The sequence below is a fragment of the Chlamydotis macqueenii genome, chromosome 1 (assembly GCF_036417535.1).
Source record: "Chlamydotis macqueenii isolate bChlMac1 chromosome 1, bChlMac1.mat, whole genome shotgun sequence".
Classification (NCBI taxonomy): domain Eukaryota; kingdom Metazoa; phylum Chordata; class Aves; order Otidiformes; family Otididae; genus Chlamydotis; species Chlamydotis macqueenii.
Window position 1 is genome coordinate 170,525,047 of NC_141556.1, and position 26,054 is coordinate 170,551,100.

General features: G+C 43.9%; 2 protein-coding genes and 1 non-coding gene across 3 annotated transcripts; 2 read left to right on the forward strand and 1 right to left on the reverse strand.

Moving 5' to 3' along the window:
• Nucleotides 1-3,026: 3,026 nt before the first annotated feature.
• Nucleotides 3,027-8,206, forward strand: LOC104480717 (glutamine amidotransferase-like class 1 domain-containing protein 3, mitochondrial). The gene is made up of 4 exons (XM_086741563.1): nt 3,027-3,239; nt 4,623-4,794; nt 6,694-6,898; nt 7,901-8,206. The coding sequence occupies exons 1-4, from the start codon at nt 3,132-3,134 to the stop codon at nt 8,091-8,093; spliced, it is 678 nt and encodes a 225-aa protein (XP_086597689.1). The 5' UTR covers nt 3,027-3,131; the 3' UTR covers nt 8,094-8,206.
• A 1,131-nt stretch (nt 8,207-9,337) lies between these two features.
• Nucleotides 9,338-16,025, reverse strand: ACOD1 (aconitate decarboxylase 1). Its single transcript, XM_086741575.1, has 5 exons — nt 16,014-16,025; nt 14,457-14,618; nt 13,842-13,931; nt 11,761-11,966; nt 9,338-10,884 (listed from the first exon to the last, which is right to left on the reverse strand). Exons 1-5 carry the CDS (start codon nt 16,023-16,025, stop codon nt 9,930-9,932), a joined length of 1,425 nt encoding a protein of 474 aa, XP_086597701.1. The 3' UTR covers nt 9,338-9,929.
• A 9,340-nt stretch (nt 16,026-25,365) lies between these two features.
• TRNAM-CAU (transfer RNA methionine (anticodon CAU)) lies at nt 25,366-25,437 on the forward strand. The gene has a single exon. It is a non-coding gene; the product is annotated as a tRNA-Met (tRNA).
• The last annotated feature ends 617 nt before the right edge of the window (nt 25,438-26,054 follow it).

The window sequence follows — 26,054 nt, forward strand, 5'->3', positions numbered from 1 at the left end:
ATAAGTGACTTGATGAGTCAACTGGATGCAGTCTGTGAAGTACAAAGAGCTATCCAAGTCAAACTGAACCTGATCTGAGAATCTGTTGTTAGGCAACTAAGGCCCTTGAGAGCAGGATTTCCACTAGAAAACAACATCTTTCTCAAATCCTGAGCAGTAGGAAAAGGGTTAGGGTGCAGGACAGAGATGTAATTCAACAAGTTGAAGCCTGAAGGGCACAGTAGATGTCAAGGCCCAGGGCGCGCTCTCCTCTTCAGGTTGTGTAGCTCTTTGCTCAAGGCCTGATAAGAACTGTTTTTAAGAAAACTGCTCCTGCCTCAGGTCTTCCAAACAGCTCTGCTGAGACACCTCAGCAGGGGCTCTGTTTCCTGAGGAGCTGCTTTTAAGCTGAGGCTCTTGCCTCCCACCTGAGCTACTTTGCAGCCACGCCTGGGCCCAGACCTGTACTCCACTGATACAGTGCTCCAACACATGCAGCTCTCTTTCCAGCTTGACCTTGGATCTGCCTCATCACCGTGGACTTGTCTAGTGATCAGACTCTTGTTGGAACCTCACTGCTATCACCAGAGAGGCCCTGCTCACCTTGCTCAGGGGTGGGGTGGGACTGGACCAGGCTGTTGAGGTGCCTTCCTCCCCTTGCCCTGTCCTCATGCTTGGCCTGGGCTCCCTAACTCTGATGCTGCCACATAGCAGAGCAGCGAATCCTCTTCTTCACTCCAAATACACATTTATCTGAAGTCAAATAACAACTTTTGCCATTTATGCTACCTCTGGGGGTGTCAGAGAGCAGCAGGAGTAGGGCTGCTTTACACAGGAAGATGAGCCAGTAGCAGAAGTGACCACAGTGCAGGCAAGGACAGTGATGTCAGTGACCACAGTGCCATCCTGAAGTTTCTGGCTGGGAACACGTATGTGGTAATGGCTGGATCCAGCAACAGCCTCAGACACAGCAAGGTAGAGTCAAGCCCAGGGTCCAGCCAAGAGACAGGGCTACCTATAATATGTGTCCAAGGTCCATCCAGGAGGCAGGACTGAAGATCAGGCTACCTCTAGCACAGGTTCACAGTATGTGCAGGAGGACCAGCCTGTATGTCAGGACAACAGGAAACATGACTGGATATGTACACCTACAGCGTGGCTCAGGTCATGCCTGGATGTCCAGGCCTAAGTTTACATGGAGCCCACAGATCTGTGTCCAGAGGGTGTGTGGATGGAGGCCCCAGCTGAGGCTGGCCAGGGTAATTATAGGGCTACTAGTGCACACAGGGACCTACCACCAGCTTCTCCTCCCATCAAGGTGTCCTCTCACCTTGCAAATACCTGGCTTCAGAGGTGTACTTCTTGTGAAATGCTCTTGTTGCTACTTGCTGTTGTGGGCCCAGGCCAGAGAAGAGTTATCACAGGGCTACCTCAGGGTGATGCAGAGCCAGGGCAAAGACATGTCATGAGCTGGGATGAAAACATGGACCTAAGACAGATGCAGAGGGCCATAACAAGGTCACAGAGCCAGGACAGGGACATGGCATGAGCAAGTTGGAGCTAGACCACAGCACAGAGCCAGGGCAATTACGGAGCTCTCAAGCATGAGGAGGACTCCAGTGGCATTCCAGCTCTGTAGACTCTCAGTTCCTCAATCCCTAGACCAACCCTCCCGCTCTCCTGCAGCTGAGCCTAAGGAATCCCATGCTAGTAAGTGTTGACGCGGAAGTAATGGACACTGCTGACGACCAATATGATCAAGCAAATGCCAATTTATTGTTGATACATCCCAGTTAATATAGCCCTTCTAATTCCGTATCATGCGCAAGCTCTCTACTAATTGGTTAACTATATCATGCACGCACTCCTAGCTAAAATTGATTTGTTAAGTCTCTATGTTCACTCGCACGGCTCTCTCCACTTGCACCCTGCTTCACGTTCAGCCCCCAGTCACGTATGCCAGCTGTTTTCCTTCTTCTCAAGGTTGCTTCGTTTACTTTCTCACAGGCAGCTTCATTACTTTCTCACAGGCGGCCTCATTATTTTCTCACAGGTGGCTTCAGTACTTTCTCACAAGCAGCTTCAGTGATGTCCTTGAGGCCTGCTGCTCACAAACGTAACAATTCCATTCGGTCTGGATTGTTCACTAAGTGCCCCTGGTACTCCAGGTATCCAACAAGTAAGTATAGTGAACTGCCATGCCACACTCACCAAACATATTTTGTATTTCTCTGGGTTGAGATGGCTCCACTGGAATTTCCCTGGCGTCCTACTCAACCTGGAGAGTAAGGTGAGGGTTTGGTGCTGTACAGAGCTCTAACTCAAGTGTTTTGAGCTGAGAGGGATCTCACTGTGTATGGTGGACAAGAAATTGAGGGCTTTCTGAGCTGGAGCTGCACCACAGTCCTACTCAATGCTGAGAGGCAGAGTGTGGGCTGCAGTGGAGGTACAGCTGTAGCCCTGCATTTATTTGGAGCAAAGCATTGCCCAGCAGACAGCAGTCTGCCCTTCCACTGGGAGTTTCCCTATCTTTGCCCTTTCCTGTTAAAGAATTTCCCTGTCCATCATCCCACACAGAATCACAGACAGCACAATTTAAACCCCTGAGCCTCTGTGAGGTCTTGCTGGAAGCAAGGCGACTTTCAGACAAGCTATGGGAATGCAGATTTGCAACACCATTGCAAGGGTCACCAGGCAGCACCTTTTCTGCGTTGCTGCTCTGCTGTGGTAAGGAGGCCAAAAGACAAATAAGGCCTAAAATACGGCTGAGCTTTTTTCGTCTAAAGCTAAATCAGCACACTTTTTTTTTTTCCCCCCCTCCAGATTTCCCTCTGATGTTTAAAGTCACCCCCACCTACATTTTGTCAGCGGGGAAGAGAACGTGTGGTGAAAAACAGCCTGCAAGACGGTGTGCCAGGCCTCTGGGGCACGCAGAGACCCCGCAATACCGGCTGCGGGAGACCCCGCCAGGCCCGCGGCAGCACGGCCGCTGCAGGCGCCGCGGCTGCAAGATGGCGGCCGAGCCGGGACCCAGCGACGCAGGCGCAGCAGGAGGAGGAAAAGGAGGGAGGGCGCTGTGGGCCCGGGGTTGTGCGGCTTGAGGAGCCCCTGGCCGGGTCTGACGGGCAGGCCTTGGGCTGCAGGGGACAGTCATGGGCAAGCGAGTGGCCTTGGTTCTCGCCGGCTGCGGCGTCTTCGACGGCAGCGAGATTCACGAGGCTTCGGCGGCGCTGGTGCACCTCAGCCGCGGCGGCGCGGAGGTAGGGGGGCGGCGGCGGGGCCGCCTGTGACGGGCCCTCCGGGGCGAGGGGGGGGTATGTCTGCCCCGTCTCTTTGCTCCCTCAGCAGTCGCGGGACCCCCGCCTTGGCCTTCCCCCTGCTCCCCATCCTATGCCGGGGCCCAAAGCACGCCATCTTGTGGCTCCCGCACTTTGCGGGATAGGAGCCTCTCCCACTTCATGATGGTCTTTTCCCTGCCACCCCACACTACAGCACCTGTTCAGCTCTAACCTCTCTCCTTATCCTTATCTTATCCTTCCCACCCTGTTTTCACCCCCCTTCCCCAGAGGGGTGGCTGTCCCCGTGACAGGAACAGCACTCAGACGCAGGCGGCTTGAAGCAGGGAGCCAGGAGTGGCGGGGGGCCTTGTCCTGCTCCCCCAACCCCAGCAGCCGATTGAGGCAGGGAGATGGAGATGGGACCCGGTTAAAGTTCTTCGTTTGATTTCCACTGAAGTCAGGTGCTCGCCCTCGCTCAGGTTCACCTGCTTGTTTTCTGCTAGCTGTTTCTAGGCTTTTTTTTTTTCGGTAGCTGGGGTTCCTTGGAGAAGCCTGCACGGGGATATGGTGGCGTGCTTTGGTCCCGTCTGTGGCTTCAGACAGCGGAAGGTGGTGGCTTTCTGTCTGCATGTAGCCGCGGTCAGGTATCTGAGGGTAACAACCGCACCCCCACATTTAGCACGAAATTGTCCTATAAAATTAACTAAAGTGGCAAGCGTTAAGAACTCTGCAAAGCGAGAATCAAAACAGATGTGTGAAAACAGCCCCTGCAGTACACTTTTCATGAAACCTTGTATTTTCAATGCAACTTTCCCCTTTGTGCTTAACCAAAATATGTTTTCTTTCCTGCTACCAGGAAAGCATTTAGGAAAGCAAATAACTCTAATGTCTGCGCTAGAAATGCTTGTAAAGTTTGCATCTTTATCTTTTTGTAAAACTCTTTTAGCACTCTGATTCCGTAACAGTTAAGAGCAGCCATTCTGTGGACTCAGCTGTGTGTCTAGTCAGGCTGCTGGTATAAACTACCATGCTCTCTTTGTCCTTGGGGTTATCTGCAGAGGGAAGGCAGGCCCTGGCAAAATTTGCAGGCTCTGACAAAGTCACTAAGCTTAATGTTGGCATAAGAATGCACTCCTGTCAAAAAGGAGTAGGATGGAGAGAATGGCTGGGTTTACCCATTGTAATATGTCATCTGTCGCTTTAGATACTCGATGCAATCGATCCATCCTGTGGAATCCACTTCTTTTGGATCAGAAACTTCAGGAACAAAAACTGTTTTGGTTGAATGTGATTATTTTGATTATTGTGACCAATACATATGAGTTCTGTTTATGTTCACAAAGTTCCCTTGTCTGTGTATTCTAGGTGAAGATATTTGCCCCCAATATTGAGCAAAGGGATGTAGTCAATCACCTGAAAGGAAGTCCAACAGAAGAGAAGAGAAATGTATTAGTCGAAAGTGCCAGATTAGCAAGAGGAAACATTCAGGATTTGGCTGAACTGAAAGCTAGTGAATTTGATGCGGTCATTTTCCCTGGTAAGTGCTTTTAAAAGAAAATAAATTGTGATTTTTTCAGTTGCAAATAACTACTTTGCCTCTGCTGCTTTTTTATTTTAAAATCCATTTAGAGAAGAAATTATACTCTTGAATTTGAGGGGTATGTGAGTTTTTTTTATTTGCTTATTTTCTTTTGAGGATGAGAAAATGTTTTAGTAAGCTCTCACGGACAACAAGTCATCTGAATTGATTTATTACTTTATAGCTCATTAAGTTAAAATGCTGGAGTGTTCTTTTGATTTTGGGTCATACATTGCACCGCTCCTTCTTTCTAAAGATTGTGAAAATTTTAGTACCTACTTGTGAACAAGAACACTGACCAGAGTAGGAAAGTAAGGCCAAAACTTGACGTTACATGGCAGTGCTTTATTTTTAGAGCCTCTGAAATTGTTGGCGGAATAGTAGGTTGCCGAGTAGATTATATGTGAGTACTTATATATGTGTAATGTGAGTACATTTTGTTTTAACTATGTATCTAGTCTGCTGCTGGTGAGTTATACTAAACATATTTATGGGTAACTCTTTATTTATAGACCACAGCATTGCCTTTCAGACAGAGGTAATTGTGATCTCTTTAGAAGTGAAGAAACCAAAGCGTTGCGAGGAAATCATGACTTGCTGAAGATCACTTTCTGGAATATTCATAGTACTGTTAAATATTGCCTTCACGATTTTGCCTAAGCTTGAATTTTGAAGTTGTTACACTGTCTTGTGTTGTAAGGCCAGCAGAGGGAGTGCGTGTAAAATGCAGAGAAATGTACTTGCCGCTCTGAAATGAGTGGGTGACATCAGGGCTGATCAGGGAGTGGAGGCTAGCACATATTTTCCATGTTAATTTCATGCTGTTATAACCCAGGCTCTGGGAGGTTGCAGTAATAACTGTTAGAGGGAAATAAACCCTATTAAGTTTGAAAATTAAAATCTTGCCTCAGAAATTCCAGATAACGCTCAGAAGTGAGCAAAGAATGAAAGGAAAAATATTAAAAATACAAAGCTTCTTGATGTTGTCCCTTGAAATACTTGTGGAAATTTCTCTTTGTTTATTGCAGAAAAGTTGATGTTGTGCATATTCCATGAGGAATCAAGTGTAATGGATAGTTACAGCTACTAATAACCTTCTTACTTTGATCATTCTGATAGTTGAAATCCAGCAAATGAGAGTGCTGTAAAATATAATCTGCTTGTACAATTAAGTGGAGATTAAATGCAAGTAAAGGATTGTTATGACTAATTTCTAGAAAGAAAATTTGGCATTATTTTTAATAGGAAATTGTGTTATCATTCACAAGTGGTGTGGCTCAATACTGTATGTTATCATTGCCTTTTAATGTAATATCCATTTTTTTTTTTTATTGTGTTAACCTTTTGTGTTTGTTTTTTGTTTGTTTTTTTTTTTTAAAGTTCAAAAATAATTCCAGGGTAGAAAAAGCTCTCCTGTAATTACTTAAGTATTGAAGTAAAACTTGAGAGGGGTCAAATTGCTGTTTGCATTACTTTCGTGAATTACACTCTTATACTTTTAACTGTCATTGGTCGTTTTTCTGATCCCTCTCTTCATATTGAGGGATGCATACTAAATGGTGCAGCTTTTCCAGTGACTAACAAATGAATGTGAGGTTTTCTGTTTGTCTATTTGTTGCTCATGGAAGCAAGATTAAGCCTTCTGGCCTATGAAACATACGTGGTATAAAAAATGTGCAGTTAAACTTCTAACATTGTAAACCTGTCATGTTTCATGTGCCAGAAGCTTTCAGTGTAGTAACTTGATGGATGCCTTGATTATGTTGTTAAAAAAAAAAAAAGGAGAACTTCTTTCTGGTATTGAATTCAATGGCTTTTTGCAGTGTCTTACATTTGAGCTTCTTGGGATTTTTTTAGGTGGTTTTGGTGTGGCAAAGAACCTGTGTTCCTGGGCTGTAGATGGCAAGAACTGCACTGTCAATGAGCACGTGAACGCCACACTCCAAGCTTTCCACAGTGCTAAAAAGCCCATTGGTTTGTGCTGTATATCGCCAGTCCTGGCAGCCAAAGTCTTTCCTGGTTGTGAGGTCACAGTTGGCCAAGATAAAAATGTAGATGGAAGGTAAGAAGGAAATGGATGGAGATAGTTTATGTGGGAATTAGGATTAAGAAATGGCCAGTCTTCTGTGTAAAAATCTGAAGTCTCTGGTGCCGGTAACTCTTGGGTACCTTACTAGCAACATTTTTCACTTATTTAAAATTTTCACTTGCATAATAGTAGTAGGTGCAGAACTCTCAGGGCAGACAGACTCAATCTGTGAGATCAGGTGACTTGTGCGCTACAACATTGGAAAAATTTATCCCTAAATTCAGAAATATGTTAGTCTCTGGTGTATTCTAGGATATCGACATCCACAGACACATTACAGTTGATAGTATGAAAACTCTAGATGGCCTTATCTCTTGCCGACACCGTCGGTCTGTGAGCCACCGAAGGTAACATAGGCTCCTGCGCTGAATTTATTGAGCAGTGTGGGTGCTTGTGAGTCACTGGGTGTAGCATCCGTCAATCCTGAAAGTGACAGAACAAAGCGACTTTTATAGAATCATAGCTGTGCAAACAGGCAAGTGACCGAGGATATAAAATTGTTTTTTCATGTCATATCCCTGGTAATTGAGTGATAGATTTTTAGCTCATATTCAGCGAGATACAGAATTTCCTTACCCAATGGCTTTGAAGGCTGTAATTCATGTTGCAAATGTGCAAATGAAGAACAGGCATCTGACCACCTGGTATTGAAAAATTTGGTACCCTATGGTAATTTGAGTGGCCATTTAAATTGTGTCTGTGGGGTTTTGTCTGTTCAGGGATTTTTAATAATTTTTTTTCTTGTGGTAGTGGTTTGGTGCCATTTTAGGGGAGGCAGATGAGAACAGGGCCTGGCAGAAGTCAGTGCTGCTTCAAGGACTGTCAACTCCCAGTAAAACTTATGAATGGAATTTCCTATCAGCAGCGGTAGTGAGGGATTGCTTCTCTCCCCCTGAAAAGAAGACTGGGGTGGGGGGAAATGAACTTTATGGCTGTATCATCTCTTTATGTTAATTACATTCTTTTTATTTACAGATTTCCTGATTCTGAAACGGCATCTGCTATAGCAGAGCTTGGATGTAAGCACATTTGCAAAAATGTAAATGAATCCCACGTGGATAAAGCCAATAAAATAGTTACTACCTGTGCTTTCATGTGCAAGGCTCCTCTGCATGAAATCTTTGATGGAATTGGAACAATGGTACAAGAAGTCCTGAAACTTGCCTGACTGAAAGCGTACAGACTTCTGCAAGGAAACCAACTTAGCTAAGCATAAGCATTTAGCTTCCTTTGATTGTATTAATAAAATAATGCAACTGTTAAACTTCACAGTTAGTGGTTTGTTTGGTGGTGTGTGTGGTTTTTTGTTTTTTTTTTTAATCTGTAATACATCAAACGGTTATTGCTAAGCTTATCCTATTTATTTATCTTTTAAAACAGAAACTGTATGTTAAAAGTTGTGGTGGTGAGGTGGATCCCCCCCCCCCCTTTTTTTTTTTTTTTCTGATTAATTGAACCTATTCAGTCTTGATAAGATAATGTAGGAACCCTCCTTGTCCAGTGGGGTTTTATCACATCACTAACGATTGTCAGTAATTCACATTTGGTGTTACCCAGCTATAATTACAGATGAAATAGCTGTAAATGAGTCTGTATATCTTTAGTACAGGTGAGTAATCAAATTCTACTTTCTAATCAGAAGGGGGAAAAAAAAAAAAGAATGTGGTTATTTTTTTTTCTGTTTTGGTTGTATTTTTTTTCCTTCCCTTGAAAGTCGTTAAGCAAGTATAACTAATGGACTTCTGAAGGCTTTGCAGAGCCCCCTGGATAAACTGACTATAAACCAAGAGCCAGAGACTTAAGTACAAATGAATACATTGTGTGTGGAAAATACACAAGTTTTGCTCTAAGACATGAAATAATTTGAGGTTTAGTTAGTGAAATGAATTAGCTTTATTTTGTGATTTTTTTTTCTTTTTTTTTTTTTTGCATACATGTTTTAGTGCCCTAAGGAAGGTACACTTTACATATGTTAGAACACATGCTTTGATCTTACAAATGTGCGCAAAGGTCGTCAGCCCCTCTTAGAAGCACAGTCTGACAAAGCTTTGTACTCCTGGAGGAACTGAAATTTCACAGAATTCATTATCAAGGTAAGTAAGTCAATTGTCACTGCGGACACTTCATTTTCTCAGCAGAAGAAGCGTTCTGATGCTTGCACATCTCTGTCAGTTGTAACGAGCATATCGTAGTCTGTGCTTTGCAGTGCCTGAAGTAATCTGAATGTGTCATCACTAATTAGTGCTAATCATGTCTTGTTGAGTGAGCGCCTTGTAACTGGAGCGGGAATGCAGCAGGTACAACCCTGTACCACAGAGCAGCCAAAAGATGGAACTGGGAAATAACGCTTTTATGATAAGGAGTCTTGTCCCACTTGCTCTGCAGCTGGTGTGATCGGGAAGGGCTCTAACATTTACCTCGTTAATGCAAGACCAGTCGTTACAGCGAAGGCTGATGTGTTGCGGAGTATCAAGTGCTACTACTCTATGTATGCCGTGTTTATTTTAGCACAAACGTCAAAGCTCAGACGTAACAGGTGGCCTCTTCAAGGAAGGGTTAGAGCTAAATCTACAGAAATAAATATATAAAGGCTTTTATTCTCTGTCCTTCTCACAGTGATGTTTCTCAGGGAGACAGTATTTCCATACTCCTCCAGAATCTATTTCCTTTATGGACTTATTTAGCAGAAGCAAAACATACAGATTTTTTTTTTTTTTTTTTTTTCCTCTGGCAGAAGAGCAGGGAAATTTTTGTGTCACACACAAGCAGTGCTCTGCATTGAGAAGTATAAAGATAATTGAAGGTGACTGTGCCAGCAAAGGATCTTCTTGAGCTGTTCACGTAATTGCTAAATTATTTACTTAGTCAAAAACCACAATATTGGACTGAGCATGGCTTTTGTGTTACAGGAGTCCGATTTAAAAGTGCTCGAGTCACTAAATAAGTGCGTATCCTGAATTTTGTGTTTGCTTTGTGAACAGCATCTAGCTGTTGGTTGGAACATTCAAAGGAAGTGCAGCTTATCCAAAAGTGCTCTAGCTGACTGTCCTGATAAAAATGTACTTAATACAGAACAGTCCTCTACTTTTTCCAGATTGTACACAGTCTCTATAATGCCTTCTCTGGCTTCTGCAGGCAGGATGCTGGAGGCATTGGACTGAAACTTCTTCTCCAAGTCCTCCTTCTTCAGAGGTTTCCTCCAATGTCCATAGAATGTGTCACAGCGGTTGCTGATCGTCTTGCCGTCCCGAAGTGTGACACTCACTTCGCAGTAAAGACTGTCAAAGCTAGGTGTGTTATCAGGAGGGTGCACCAGCTGTGTTTTGCAGAGGAGCTCCTGTAAGGCTGGCCGGTGAATGTTCTCATTGGCAAAGGACTGCACTGACATGCTGCCATCCAGCAAAGCAGAGCATGCAACGAACTGGAAGGAATGTCGAGCTTCATGCTCTGAGGTAGGGCTGGGTCTGTTCACGTACTTGACCTCTGGGACTTTGAGAATGACTTTCTCAATTTTATCAAGGGGGAGCAAGTTGTCACTGCTCTCCACGAGCTTCCTCCTGACAGAAGATGCTGCATCAGCCACCCAGTGCGTTCCAAGATGAGCAGGGAAGCGTTTGATGGCTACGTCTTGTTGGTCCAACAGCCAGGGATAGAACTGCAAGGTTGGTAGAGTCTGGGGGCTGTAATCTGTGTAAAAGGCACCTATCCCTGACTCCATGTCCAGTATCCGTTTGTTTCCCTGAAGGCCCTGTGCTGCTAAGCAAGCTGCTTCCAGTCCATGCTTGGCAGCATTGCCAACGTGGAGTGGCTTTGTTTGGGTTGCTGCATTAGCCAGTGGGGCACCTGCATAGGAGGCAGCAATAGCCAAGGCATTTTTACATTTCAGCTGGTCAAGAGCTAGCAGTTTAGCACAAGCTGCTGCACTCCCCATCGTACCAACCACAGTTGGTGGGTGAAACCTGAGAAAAGAAAATCTCTCCATTACCATATTCCAAAAAGTCACTTGAATTAACTATATACACAAGCTCCAATTTCCTTTTACTGCTGTGGAGGGTGAATTGGACCACAAAGCTAGGTCCAATACATTCACCATTCAACTCTAGTCCTAATTGAAAAAGTTGTTGCTTTTTCCCAGGTGTGAGTTAAACAGGAACAGTACCACTTGGAATAGATCTTACCCAGAAAGCAACTGAATCATTAGAACTGCTTATAGTTCAAGGCATACTGAACAGGATAATGGCAACAGTATCCCAGTTTATAGTAATCTATAAAGTCTCTGTAAATAGTTTATAGTCATCTGTAAATTATACATATGGGGGGAGACAAGTGTTATTCCGAACCAGTTTCACAAAACTGGTAAAGGAACACACAGAAAATAGCACGAAGACATCTAGTCTGTCCCACACTTCGAGGCTTTCCCCTAAGCACACCCCATCTTCTTGGGCTCTGCTCTGAGCCCAGCGCCAGTGACTCCATTCTGCTGAGAGCAAGCTGCTGTTTGAAGTGAGGCATGATTGTATGTGTTAATGAGAGCCTGAGACCTGTGCTGTTAAATGTTGTCCTTCTGTTGCTGTTTTTAATTAATAGGGCGATCATCACCTCCTCTTTGTGAACTGATTGATGCTCTCAAAAAGAAATCTATTAGCTAAGCCGTAAGGAGTCATATAAGTGTATTTACATTTAAGATGAACTTTTCCTAAATTTCCAGACATCAACACAGAAAATATGATTAACTGTGCCACTTGTATTTTAACTGGCATTTAATTAAGTATATTAACACTGAGAAAAAAAACCAAAACCTTCCACTCAACTTTCTACTCAGTTTTTCCACATACCTTTTTGGAATATTCCTGGCTTCACTGGAGAAGCGCAGCAGCCTGCCTTGCACGTCAATTCCCACATTGAAAGCTAAGAGCAGATCAAGACCTGAGATTTTTTTCTTCTGAGGAAAGGCCTCTGAGAGCGCAATCACGGCGGGCAGCACAGCCCCGGATGGGTGCGTGGCTGGATGCCATGTGTCGTCAAAATCCATTGAGTGGACCTAAGGGAAAGAGAAGTCTTCACTTGTCACCAGAAATAAACGCAGTCAAATGAAAATGCTGTAACTGGTATAAAAAAGGACTGAAGAACTAGATTTTTCCTTAGAAAGCTATACTCTAGAAGTCTTACTTCTAAGTCCTTTACTCCCAACACGGCTTGATGAGAAGTGGCAACACGATCCAAATCTTGCCTCAAGGGAGTATAATTTTAATTCAAGCTGCACCAGTCTAAAATCAGTAAGACAATGAACCTTCTTTCCTACAACAGGCTTTTGCTGCTCTAATTAGATCAGTGTAACAGCAGTTCTAGCTCCACCATGTGAGTGGTGAATTTTCACTTCTCCCAAAACAGTACAGAAACATAATGAAATTACTTCCCCAGTGCTGCAACTGGTATTGCCCTGAGGGCTCACACCATTAAAGCCGTAGCAGTTGAGTCCATACTGCTAGCTGAAAGTTGTATCAAAACAACTTACCTGGTGCAACCGTCCACAGGCAACAGGCACAAGTTTGCAAATGTAGCTCAGACTTTAGCCTGACTTTTTGGCACATCGAAACAAGACCTGTCACATGAGGAACCAGACTCCCTGGGGTTGCTGGGAGTAGGAGAAAGCTACATTCTTAAAACTGGGACGAGCTGCTTAGCCCTTGAGAGTCTCCAGAGAGGTGCCTTCTCTTTCCCATGCCCAGAGCCAAACTACTCGGGAAGATGTTGAGCGTTCCCAGCATGGTATACAGCTGCTGTTTTGGCAGCAAACTGCTCCCAGCAGTGCAGTATTTGCAAGGTACTGCTTGTTAGGAAACCCCCCAAAGTTTTGAGAGCCCCCAAGGACTTGAGAGCATCAAGAACAGCATTTTTAATAACATAATAATGCCTCAGGAGATGAACTTTCACACCTATTCACCTGTGTTTTACTTCAGAGCAAAGTGGGAAGGTTGTCAGGCTCCCCAGCACTCAGATCTTGCCCTGAAATACTGGGAATGTGCACTTCCAAGGACTACATTCAGGAAAGGACAGAAGAAAATCTAGTCCCTGCCATAAGTGGTTAGAATTGACCTGTGACCGAGATGTAGACTGAAATGATCATATACGTGCTAGCAGCCAGATTTGAATATCACATGGGCTGCTAGAAGCTGAGAGGTACCGGATCTCATTTCCAAAGGTAATTTTCTCTACATTGGAAATGAGGTGTCAAATTGGACCTCTGATCTTGTGGTGACACTAATTTAAATAGGCTTAATATTACCATTTCCTTGGTTGGTCACCTTCTCTAGTTCTGCATAATTGCTAAATTTGTCTACCCCACCTCTTGTGCATCTTTCAATTTCAGTTTCAGCCTCAATCTGAATTTAGACAAATGTCTAGGGACTCAGTTATTGCTTTAATGACAAAGCAATGTGTCCAAAATATATAACTGGCTTTTGCAAATTGCGTAACTGAAGATTAAATTGCCTTGTGATACTATGTGTGTATGTATATGTGCATCTGTCTGTACTTGTGTTTTTCTGAAACTATACTTTGCCAGTTGGCATGAAATTTGGATCCCGGTGAAACCAGTGAGAGCTAGAGCACTTCTTTGTAATGTGGCTGCAGCAAGGTTGTAATAAGCTGTAGAGTTCTGACCTTTCAAAACAGCCCCAAGTCCCACATTAAAGGTAAGGGACGCTGTTGAGTTGGACCAGATATATTATACCTTGAGCTCGGTCTCATTGCAAAAAAGTTGAAACACATTAGGAGAACAGTCTAGGAAAGTTTTGTAGCAGGCTTCAGGCAGAAGAATAGAGTAAACTAAGATTTTAGGAGCATTCTGTTCTCTCTAGAGCAAGAATGGCCCCAATTAGTGTGATTTAAGAGCAAATAAAAGAGCATCCCTTACAGCCACTCCGTTCACAAAAGCTGCATACAGAGGAGGCAGTCGGAAATTCAAGTGGCCCCAGATGGTACTGGATATATCTGAGCTGTAGATCTGAAACAAATTGACATCAATTAATTCAAAGTCCTAAACCCAAGGATAAATGTGCGCTGTATCTCTCATGTAATTGAGATCAGACCATATCCTCTTGGGACCCAACTCTTCCCATTCATGAGAAAAATATTGTTTTTTCAGAAAGTATGAAAAGAAACTTGGTTTCCTGTTGGCTTATGTCCCTTTCCACCCAAACAGACCCCAGAGGGCAGACCAACACCATACACCTGGCCATTCAGTACCTTCACACAACCTCTGGCCATTGAGTCCCTTCTCACCGCCCATCGGCAGTTCCTTCAGGACTGCCATCATCTTGTTGAGGAAAGTATTCAGTTAAAGATTCTGGTTTCCTACGTTTTAGTAAGACCCAGTAAATGATAAATGGCCTCCTGACCATAAATGGCCTCTCTCTTTCCATCCCTGAAAGAATTACATGATGACAAAGTTTCTCCTTATAGCCGAATTTTTCTGTTGCTTTTCTTGAAGCTAAACCTTACGGTATGCTATGAATGCCAAACACCTTACCTTGCTGTACTGTGTCACTTTGTGGCAGACCTCAGTGCTGGTACCCAGAAGCCCCACTCCAAGAGTATCCAGAATCATTCGCTTGCTTCTCTGAATGACTTGGTCTGTCAGGTGGTTTGCATTCAAACCATGAATCACATTGGCAAAATTTCCTGTAATTGTCTAGGAGAAAAAAAAAAAGTAGTAGTAGATATTTCTCCTCGTTTAAAGAAAAACTTTTTTTTTCTTTCTTCTTTTTATTTTTTTTCTTTCGGTTTTGGGGTACTGCTTAGCATGATGGCCATTTCTGTTGCCCTGTCCCTGCTTACATGAATTGCATCAGCAAAACCAAGGTTTGAATTCTTCCTCTTTTTATTCCCAGAAATACCACAGTGTTATTTACATTTTATTTATACTTTCATCAGTGTCCTTGTCTGTTCTGTATTTCTGCTGCTTCCTCCCTGTCTTGAGTCCTTGAGGGTAAGCACTGCAGATGATGTAACTTTGCAAGATCTATATCTATATATCTATATCTATATCTATATCATCTATCTCTATACATGCACACATATATAAAACAAACAGAAGCGAAAAAACATCTTACTTTCTATAGCACCTTCTTATTGCCATTGAAATCAGTGGGAAAGTGGCATTTCCGCTCAGTGAAGCCAGAACCACACAAGGAAGCAAGGTTTAATCTCCACAAGTAGCAGAATTACTATCCCAAATCTTGCTGAACTTGGCGCTCAGTGGGAAATAGGACTTGGCAGCCCCACCTTGCATCCGTTGCTCCTAGCTCCCAGCTCCTGTTGAATTCACACTCAGCTGGACTCCCAGCTTTTCTCCAAGACAAGATCTCACCTCTTTGAAAAGCAGTGGCTCCTTGTTCCTGGCTCCTGCTGATCAGGGAATTATATTTCTAATTTTTTTTTTTTTCTTTCCTATTGAGCATTGACCCCTTATGCAAATTCAGCCTGCTTCTTGGCTGGCACTGTTAGCTGCTGTTAATATCGCTATTAGAAACTAATCTAGAACTTCCCTTCTCTGACGCTTAGAAACTTCCCCCTGTAGAGGTTTATATTATTTACAACCAGTCTATACACATGCTTGGTATTTTTATACTGGCATTACTGAATATAGCTCTTCTCTCTCTTTGGAAATGGTCTCCTTCCATTTCCCCCCATCCTTCCTCTTGCTCTACTCTGCTGCATGCATCTGCACAGAATGATTATATTTCCTTTTGGCCTTCATTTTGGTAAGTTAAACAAACCAAACTGTGCTGCTCTCCCCTTTATAGTACAGACTCACCCTTACTACACTAGTAGCTTTTCATTGCATTGTTCACATTGGATTTCTCTTTTCTGCCAATGGTGACCAGAATTGCACCCATTATTTCAGGCAAGTTCTCACTCAGCTTTGTATTAAAGCAGTAAGACTCTCTTGAGGAACACAAGTCATTTCAAGCAGGTGAACCACATATCCAACGGTGTGATGTACACCTACTGAGACATACAGAGTGAGGATACAAAAGCTTAAGCAGAAAAGTGCATTTTACAGTGCAAAGAAGCAAGACAGTACCTTTGCCCACATCTTGCAGGGATGGTGCTTGGTCCCAGAGAGATGCAGCAAACGAGTGGCAGCCATCAAGCAGGGAAAATCACTCTCTCACTATTTATATACTTATGTCTGGGGTGGGGAAAGAAATATTAGGCCTTTTTTTGTTGCTCATCTTGTCCTGCCCATTTCCTCTTCTGTCTGGAAATGTTCCTTTTTCTTCACTTTCAACTTTCCTCTGACTAACTATACTGTAAACTGCTGGGACACATGTGATAGGACTTTTCCAGTCACATTCATGTCATGTAAATTGATATATGTGACAATTTATTAGCAGATAGAAACTGATATATTAATTCCAGGGTCTTTTGATTGGTAGCATGGAGAGAAGAGCTCATCAGGTGTGTCAGGATGACCTTGAGGAACCACAGTAGTCCATGGATAACTCTACTGGTTGGGAGAGCAATCAGCCCAGCACTAGGCTACAGGATGGCAAAGGCTGTTTTAACTTAAACAACCTGTTGTTGGTTTGTTTTGGTTTTTTCTTCTTTCACTGTTTGTCTCCTCTATACACGGGAAATGTGTGCCATAAGAATTTCAGATCCTAAGTTGAATTAAGGCAGCTCTTGGCATTTAATAGTGTTTTAACAGCGTGAATTGCTATGTGAGGCCATCATTTCTGCTAGCAGGTTTTCTGCATCCTCAGGCAAAGATGTCTTCTCTGAGGGAAGCACTTCTTCCACCACCAGTTTATGGATTTCACTTCTGTGGGAATCCCAGACTACTACAAGATAGTGAGTGAGAAATCCCTGCCCATCCCATCTGGAAGGGAGTTGATCCCAGAGGAGGATGAGTAGAGGCCACTGTATAATTCTGAAGTGAAAAAGTAATGTATGTCTGAAGTTTGTGAACCTCCTGGATTAGGGAATAAAGTATCAAGTCTTTTCAGAATTGCAGTTTTGCACTTCCATGCTTAAGCGCTGCCTAAAGTTTACTTTAGGAGCCTCAGCCCTGTTTCCCATTTTCCTCCTCCTTCAGTGAGACTGAAGTGAAATTTGAACATCCTCTTGACCCCTCTATGCTACTGGATGGCACGGAGACACGACAGCCAGTGAAGGGGAATTTTTCTCACATAAGAAGTAATGTGGGACCATTTTCTTTTCCCCTGGCAACTCAGATGGAGGGAACAGTAAATACAGCCAAACAGCTGAAAAATATGAGAAAACTATGCAGTAATTGCTCTAATTTATTGCTGTAATGACTGCTCTAATACAGGTGGGATTAAACTGGAAAGTTCACAATCAAAATGATGCAAAAAATGGCTCATAACCTTTTTTTTTTGTCTCCAGAAGGCATAGTGCAGTGTCAGCCTGTAGGTCTGCATCCTCAGCCTGCATCGTGCCTCAAAACAAGGCCTATATAACAACTTGCAGCTTACGATGCCTTATTACCCCCTGACACTTGGAAACACCTTCTACAGGAAAGAAGTGCAGAGGTCCAGCTGCCTTTAATCCCAGGTCAAGACTCCAAAGTGAATTCATATGGGAGCTGGAACTTGTGATGTGTGGTCACACACTGCTATAGCTGATCTCAGATATGCGGTCATTTCCTTCTCTGACCTTCATTGCAGGATGGAGTGTCCCATGCATTGCAATAGGAACATCAGTACTATTTAAGGACTGAACAGAGATATGAGAAAGTGACTTTTTAAAAAAAGAGTGAAGTGAAACTGCAAGTGCATAAAATTAAATTGCTTGGGAGATTTCCAAATGTGGTCTGCAGACCTCAGTCTCAGATGTGTGCTACAGATGGGAGGGAAAGGAGAGCAACATGATTATCACTGCAGGGGAAAGAGGCTTCTACACAAAGTCCTGTACCTCCACAGGTGAATTAATAGGGCTCGAAACAGAAGGACTTTGAAAATCACTGCCTGAGGGTTTGGCACAGGCTGTCCACCCTGACAAAGAGAATCTGCTGCTTCCCTCTTCTTTGCCACAGTATGTGCAGTTCAGCAATCTGGGCAGACAACTTGTTAACTAGCAAACAGGATGGAAAGACAAAACACGTTCATCCCAATGCCATTTGCAACATCGTGCGCAACTACAGTAATGAGCTCTGTTGATTACAGAACAAGGCTTTAGAAAACCAGTGCCCCACAGAGTCTATTTTCTCCTGCTGATAACACATTTTTAAGCTGCTTTTTTCTTTCTTTTGCCTCCAGTTTTTTTTAGGCTAAACTCTGCCCACACCTGCAAGCTGTATGTTTGCAACTGAAAGCAGTTTTGGCCTTAGCCTTATGCTCCTTTGGTTTTAAAGAAATATAAAAAATGATGACAAAATGCAAAGCCCAGGCTTCCTTTTCTCTAAGCCAGCTTTTAAGATGTAACTTTGTTCATAGGCTGTGCTAAAATGAGAAAATGGGAGGCAGGTGCCAATGTGCTCTGTTTACAGAGCCTTTGCTGAGGGTCTGAAAATGCCTTACAAGTGCAGGACCTGCTTCTTTTCCCTCTATTGGGACATTTTAAGTACAGTAAAGAGGTGAGAATCCTAGGGAGTGGTCTGGAATGGGTGGTTTGATTTAAATCTTGTTAACAGCGCTACAGCCGTAAATCCTGGGATCCCATAATTCTGTACCACTATGGGTATAGTCTCTTGTGCCTCTTTTCCCCTAAGCCTACCTTCCCGTGTTCACCACAACAGCGGCTACCTACCCAGCTGGCCTGTCAAAGCAGCAATAATACACAGCAAAAGCAATGGGCAATGATTGCCCCACTAAACATACAATTCTGGAAATTTCTAGCCTATAGCATAGCACTTACTTGCACAACTAGTGACAACTGCAGTGCAGTCTCTGAGAAGTTACAACACCCTTGTTTCCTTTTTTCAAACTCCTCACAGCAAATCTTGGAAGTGCCAGGCCATATTCTGGTAAAAGTTGCTACGAGACAATGCACCAGGTCTACAATACACTGTAATTCTTGCCTTCATGAATTAGCAGTGCTATTTCTAAAGGCAAGTCCTTGCAGTTTATTTTAAACTTGTAATGTAAACGCCAAATGGATTATATGAGCTGTAAGACCACAGAATCATAGAATAGTTTGGATTGGAAGGGACCTTTAAAGGTCATCTAGTCCAACCCCCCTCCAAGGAGCAGGGGCATCTCTAGCCAGATCAGGTTGCTCAGAGCCCCATCCAACCTAGTGTGAAATGTTTCCAGGGATGGGGCATCCACCACCTCTCTGGGCAACCAGTTCCAGTGTTTCACCACTCTCACCATAAAAAAAAAATTTCCTGACATCTAGTTTGAATCTACCTCCTTCTATTTTAAAACCATTACCCCTCGTCCTGTCACAACAGGCCCTGCTGAAGAGTTTTTCCCTGTCTTTCCTGTAGGCCTCCTTTAGGTACTGGAAGGCTGCTATAAGGTCTCCTAAAAGCCTCCTCTTCTCCAGGCTGAACAGCCCCAACTCTCTCAGCCTGTCCTCATAGGAGAAGTGTTCCAGCCCTCTGATCATCTTTGTGGCCCTCCTCTGCACTTGCTCCAACAGGTCCATGTCCCTATTTTGGGGGCTCCAGAGCTGGATGCAGTACTCTAGGTGGGGTCCCACAAGAGCAGAGCAGAGGGGGAGAATCACCTCCCTCGACCTGCTGGCCACGCTTCTTTTCATGCAGGCCAGGATGCGGTTGGCTTTCTGGGCCACAAGGGAGCATTGCCGGCTCATGTTGAGCTGCTCATCTACCAGCACACCCAAGTTCTTCTCCTCAGGGCTGCTCTCAATCCATTCTCTGACCAGCCTGTATTTGTTCCTGGGATTGGCCTGACCTATGTGCAGGACCTTGCACTTGGCCTTGTTGAACTTCATGAGGTTTGCACGGGCTCATGTCTCTAGCCTGTCAAAGTCCCTCTGGGTGGCATCTCTTCCCTCCAGCATGTTGACCACAACACAGAGCTTGGTGGTGTGGTCAACAAACCAAACTTGCTGAGGGTGCACTCTATCCCACTGTCCATGTCGCTGACAAAGATGTTAAACAGGGCTGGTCTCAGTACCGACCCCTGAGGATAGAGGTACCAGACATAACTGGGATAATTACGTAAGATTTCATTCAAGACAGGTTGATCATTTCAGTATAGACATAATGTGAACAGGACTCAAGCTGCACCACTAGTAGCAAAAGCATGCTTGAAATCAAAGAGTGTGTCGCTGAATGATTAGGCAAGCCCCTTTGATACTGTTTATGGAATAGTGTGAAGGGGCCTGAACTATAACAACATGAGAAGGCACTGCAGGTCCATGAAATTCCCATTGACCCAGTGTAAATTTTAGATCTCACTTATACTAAAGCCTTTACCTATAATACTAGTGCCAGCATTCAGATCCTGACAATATGAAGGGCTAAACTGTACTCAGCTGCCTTCGGTATGTAGCAAGCCAGCTCAGGAGAAGGAGTTGTAAGGGAAGGTGATGCAGCCAGCCCCGGTCCCCTGTGGTCCACCTCTGTACTCTGGGGTACCACCACTTCTCCCTGAGATGCCTTGCAGCCACGTTCCCAAAGCATTTCTTTGTCCCATGGTAGATTCCCACCCTATTTTGTAAAAAAATTAGGTTACCTGGGCTAGTAGCAGGCAGCTGTAGGGTTTCTATATGGCATGACCTCCAGTCTGAATAATAGCAGTGGGTGTAAGAGATCACGTAGGTTTTCTGTACATGCATAGACTTTGCCATAGCTTCTCCTTGTTGACGGTTTTGGCAGCCTGGGGCAGCCTGTAGCATGCATTTCTCTCTCAGTCAAAGAGTGGTCATGATGTCTATATTAAGTGGCCAAAATGCAGCCAGATGCCAATACAGGACTTGTGCCATTTGGGGAAATGATAAAACTTGACTAGCATAAATTCAGAGTTTGATCAGCGGAAACCAAATTAGCATAAGTGCATGTGAGGGATGTGGCAGTTTTAATTAAATTACCAGCAGAACTCCAATGGTGCAAATGAAGCATTAGTCACCATGCTGGGCTGCTGCATCATACATGGAAAGGCACCCAGCGAAGAGACCCTCCTGATCATTTTGGAGTGAGCCCAGATGTCAGGCCCTATGGCGGCAATCCAGTGGGGACATGTGGATATCAAAATCTAGTATACAAAAAGGCAAAATACAAAATTAAGGGGTAAAAGAGCCTCTCTGCATCTAAACTATTACTTGAGGATTTTGAACCCCTAGGAAATTATCCCAGATACCATTACAAACTTCTATCTCCACTGGGAAGGGCTAAAATAACACCTAAAGCATATACAGCAAAACCAGAATGAATAATAAAACATTCTTCTTCAAACAGAAACAGGCTTTGGGTGAAAAATCCACCTCATTTTGTGACAGTCCATCTATCTGTCAGCAGCTGCAGAAGCACTTCAGACAGGTACTAGAAGACACTGTGTGAGTTGGCAGAGTTATTCCTCCAGCAAATGCCTCAGAGTACTCATGGATTGCTTATTCTGCAAGCTTGTGCCATGTTTTTGTTTCATTTTTTTTTTTCCTCTTCTCTTAATTGCTGGACTCAGGCAACGTGTGCTCATTGAGGTCCCCAACGCAGCTTGGGTATCCCATGGGCTACACTTGAGTCACTGCCCTTTAGCATCCTGTGGTCTCTTTCGGGGCACTCCAGTAAGTAAAGCAAGCTTCTTTTTTCCTCATCTGTGGTTGCGCATAGCTAGATCATGCATTTTTCCACCCTTAATCTATTTCAAAAATGCCGAGAAATATTGCAAACCAGCCTAAAATTACACTTTACACGTGGTAGTCTGATTTATGGTGTAATTATAAAAACATGCCACGGCAGTTATTAGTTGTGAGATTGAGTATTACACGTTTCAGACTGTAAAACATACTGGGCAATTTCTAGCTGTGATTGTATATTCATCTCTAAAGAGAAAATGGGCTTAATTACACCAACATTTAAAAAAAGGAGAAATAACGGAAAAATGGAAGAAAGGTTAAATTTAAAGACAAGAGCTGTGAATGCATAAAACATTTATATTATCACACTTTTCTAATTGAACATCTAAGCAGAAGCTAATGATTTGATTTAAATTAATCCTTTTTTACATAAGTAGCATGTGAAGAATTTCGGGGTTTAGAATTTATAATGACACTATTTTTTCCCTAACATTACTCATCTTCAGCATAGTAGATTAAGACAGATGCAGGAAGCATTACAAATCAAGGGAAATAACTACTTTCACAAAATAAATGATTCTGTAACCTTTGATTATCTGTGTTGATTCTTCAGTGCCAGCAGAGTTTAAAACTATTCACATAAAAATGGTAGCTACAGTCAGATGTAGTGGAACTCAGTATTTTATTTACCTTTCCCCCTCCCTGAAATAGTTGAAGATGTGGCGTTGGATGTTGAAGGAGCAGTAGAGTTAGCTGTGAGGGAAAGAATATGTTGCTTGAGTCATTGCATTGTTTATTTCAAAAACGTTACTCCAGGTCATATTCAGGGAGAATGTATGATATTAGTGGTACCACCAATGCATACAGTTTATCCTACTGACTTTGGTAACAGTTCTGCATGGCACAATGCCAGCACTATGACTTTGGTTTTAATATAATAAGCAAATAAACCAATCTTATTCCTCCTTTCCAAAATTAGAAGATTTCCCCATTCCTGCAATCTGGCTATTTCCATTCTTTATAAAATTGGGCAGTTCTGAAGTCTACATTGAAGTCTATGTTTTCCTTTGGGATATTTTTTCCTTTTTTATTTGCTTAATTTCGTATGGTATTTTATTAAGCTTTCATAGAATCACAGAATAATAGAGTCATTTAGGTTGGAAAAGACCTCCAAGATCATCAAGTCAAACCATAAACCTAACACTGCCACATCCAGCATTAAACCATGTCCCTAAGTGCCACATCTGCACATCTTTTAAATACCTCCAGGGATGGTGACTCCATCACTTCCTTGGGCAGCCTGTTCCAGTGCCTGACCACTCTTTCAGTAAAGAAGCGTTTCCTAATATCCAACCTAGACCTCCTCTGCTGCAACTTGAGGCCATTTCCTTTTGTCCTATCATGAGTTATTTGGGAAAAGAGACCAACACCTGCGTCCCTACAACCTCCTTTCAGGTAGTTGTAGAGAGCAATGAGGTCTCCCCTCAGCCTCCTCTTCTCCAGGCTAAACAACCCCAGTTCCCGCAGCTGCTCCTCATAACACTTGTGCTCCAGACCCATCACCAGCTTTGTTGCCCTTCTCTGGATACAGTCCAGCAACTCAACATCCTTCTTGTACTGAGGGGCCCAAAACTGAACACAGTATTTGGGGTGCGGCCTCACCAATGCTGAGTACAGGGGCACAATCGCTTCCCTACTCCTGCTGGCCACACTGTTCCTGATACAAGCCAGGATGCCATTGGCCTTCTTGGCCACCTGAGCGCACTGCTGGCTCATGTTCAGCCAGCTGTCTGCCAGCACTCCCAGGTCCCTTTCCGCTGCACAGCTTTCCAGTCACTCTTCCCCAAGCCTGTAGAGTTGCATGGTGTTGTTGTGACCCAAGTGCAGGACCCGGCACTTGGCCTTGTTGAATCTCATACAGTTGGCCTCGGCCCATCAATCCAGTCTGTCCTTTGTAGAGGGAGAAGTCAGAAGAGAGAGGAGCTGTATTTTTTTTCCCCAACTAATCGACTGAGTTGCACATGAAGGAATACTAAAACATTGTGGCACACCCTAAAATGCCAGCACAATTGGAGTGGGGTGTGAGCCTTACCATTCAACAAGCAATATAAAGGGTAGGCACAATGCAGTACTGCTTCACTGCATAAGAAAAGCAGGCAGCTGCCTTGGGCGGCAACTTTTAGGAGGCAGTTTGCTGCCTATGTTGCCTTTCTGCCTGATCCACCCATCACTGCTTTGTCCTTCTGTGTTCCTCTACAGCTGCCCTTGGGAAGGGCTGCTAAAGAGGAACAGGGTGGATGATGCTGAGAACTTGTTTTTCCCCACAGCTTCCTTCTGTCTCACCCCAGCATGACTTGGCAACAAGGCTCCACCTTCCAAGCACAGCTCAGCTCTGCACTTTCCCTTTTCCTTCTGTGCTAACAAGGCCCAGGCATAGTTCCCACACTCTTCTGCTCCCTGCAAATTTGGGAAGCCTATCCAGTCGAAATCAATTTGAGAAGGTGGATGGTTCCTCGGGAAAGGTGAAGGAGGAGAGGAAAGAGAAGACGTGGCTGTATGGGAATAAAACACGACCCGTCTATTAAGGATGCTGGAAGAGCAAATTTTTGGGTGGTGGGGAAAGGAAAGATGGGGAAGAAAGAAAAAGAGAAAGGGGAAGAAAGGAAAAGGAGAAGGGGAAGAAAGAGACCCCAAGTCCTTATATGTTTCCACCTTCTAAGCTCCTCTGATCCCTCCCAAATCTCCTCTTCCCAGCCGCCAGAAACATGCTTTACAGCAACACTGAATTTTCCTTCTGCTGAGAAGCTGAATAAATCCCTGCTGCCTGGGAAAGGAAAGCTAGTGCTAGCTCCTCATGCCTCCCTCAGCAGCAGTGAGCTGAGACAGTAGAGGCCCCTCTGCTTAATTAACCAATCTCTGTGAAATAAAGGGCAACTGCTCCAAATTTTCAGTGTTTTCTGGTACAGTGGGGCAATGTATACAGAATTGTTTGACCAAGGAGTAATCAGTTGGCCTGGAGCTGAAACCGGTACCAAGTTCAACCCCTCAGAGCCTGTCCATAGGTTTCTGCACTATGAGAGCCACACGAGAGTGTTTACGGGAATGACAGGAAAGCCTGGCAATCCTTATCTTCAGATCAGGCATTTCTGAATGTTTCTGAACAAGCTGGCTCATCCCAGACAGGATCTGGTCACATAGGATAGAGCAACTCACAGGCTACCGCAGCCTGTGCTGGGATACGAGTTCAGCTAAACAGACAATGATGGAGTCATTATTGGTGCATCCTTCTCTACACTGCAGGTTTCATCCACAGCAGACACTAGCACAGACTTCAACCTCGCAATTGTTAGTAAGTGATGGGATTTAAAAGACCACATATATTTAGGACTTTTATTGCTTTGACTTTGCAGTTTCTGTATCCTCAGGCTTCACATTTTCTGCATTTTTCGAGTGAGAAGAGCGAGAAATTATTATAATAAAAACTTAAATTCTCGGTTGACTACATGACTTCAGGTGGTGATGGCTTTAAAAGAAAAACCCAAATACTTCAAGACTCTAGATCAAGTCTTGAGAGAACTATATGAATATGAATCAGAAGTGAATCCATACTAGGAAATACAAATTATTTATAAATACCTAAAAGATAGAATACAACAAATCTTAATCACTTTTTCCTATAGATGTATGAAAACAAGATGTATTGAACAAGCAGAGTGGCGCAGCGGAAGCGTGCTGGGCCCATAACCCAGAGGTCGATGGATCGAAACCATCCTCTGCTAGGTGTTTTACTGTGTCCAGTTCTGGAGCCCCCAGCACAAGAAGGACATGGACCAGTTGGAGAAGGTCCAGAGGAGGGCCACGAAGATGATAAGAGGGCTGGAGCACCTCTCTTATGAGGACAGGCTGAGAGAGTTGGGGCTGTTCAGCCTGCGGAAGAGGAGGCTCCGGGGAGACCTGATAGCGGTCTTCCAGTACCTCAAGGGGGCCTACAAGAAAGATGGGGAAAGGCTGTTTAGTAGGGCCTGTTGCGATAGGATGAGGGGTAATGGTTTTAAAATAGAGGGGGGTAGATTTAGATTAGAAATTAGGAAAAAAAATTTTTATGATGCGAGTTATAGAACACTGGAACAGGTTGCCCAGAAAGGTGGTGGAGGCCCCATCCCTGGAAACGTTCAAGGCCAGGCTGGATGAGGCTCTGAGCAACCTGATCTAGTTGGGGATGTCCCTGCTCCTTGCAGGGGGGTTGGACTAGATGACCTTTGAAGGTCCCTTCCAACCCTAACCATTCTATGATTCTATGATTCTATGAAAAAGATACAGAAAAACTGGAGAGGATTCAGAGGAGCATAGGAATGATAAAGGAATGTTTCACACTTGTGAAAGAGGTTCATTTAGC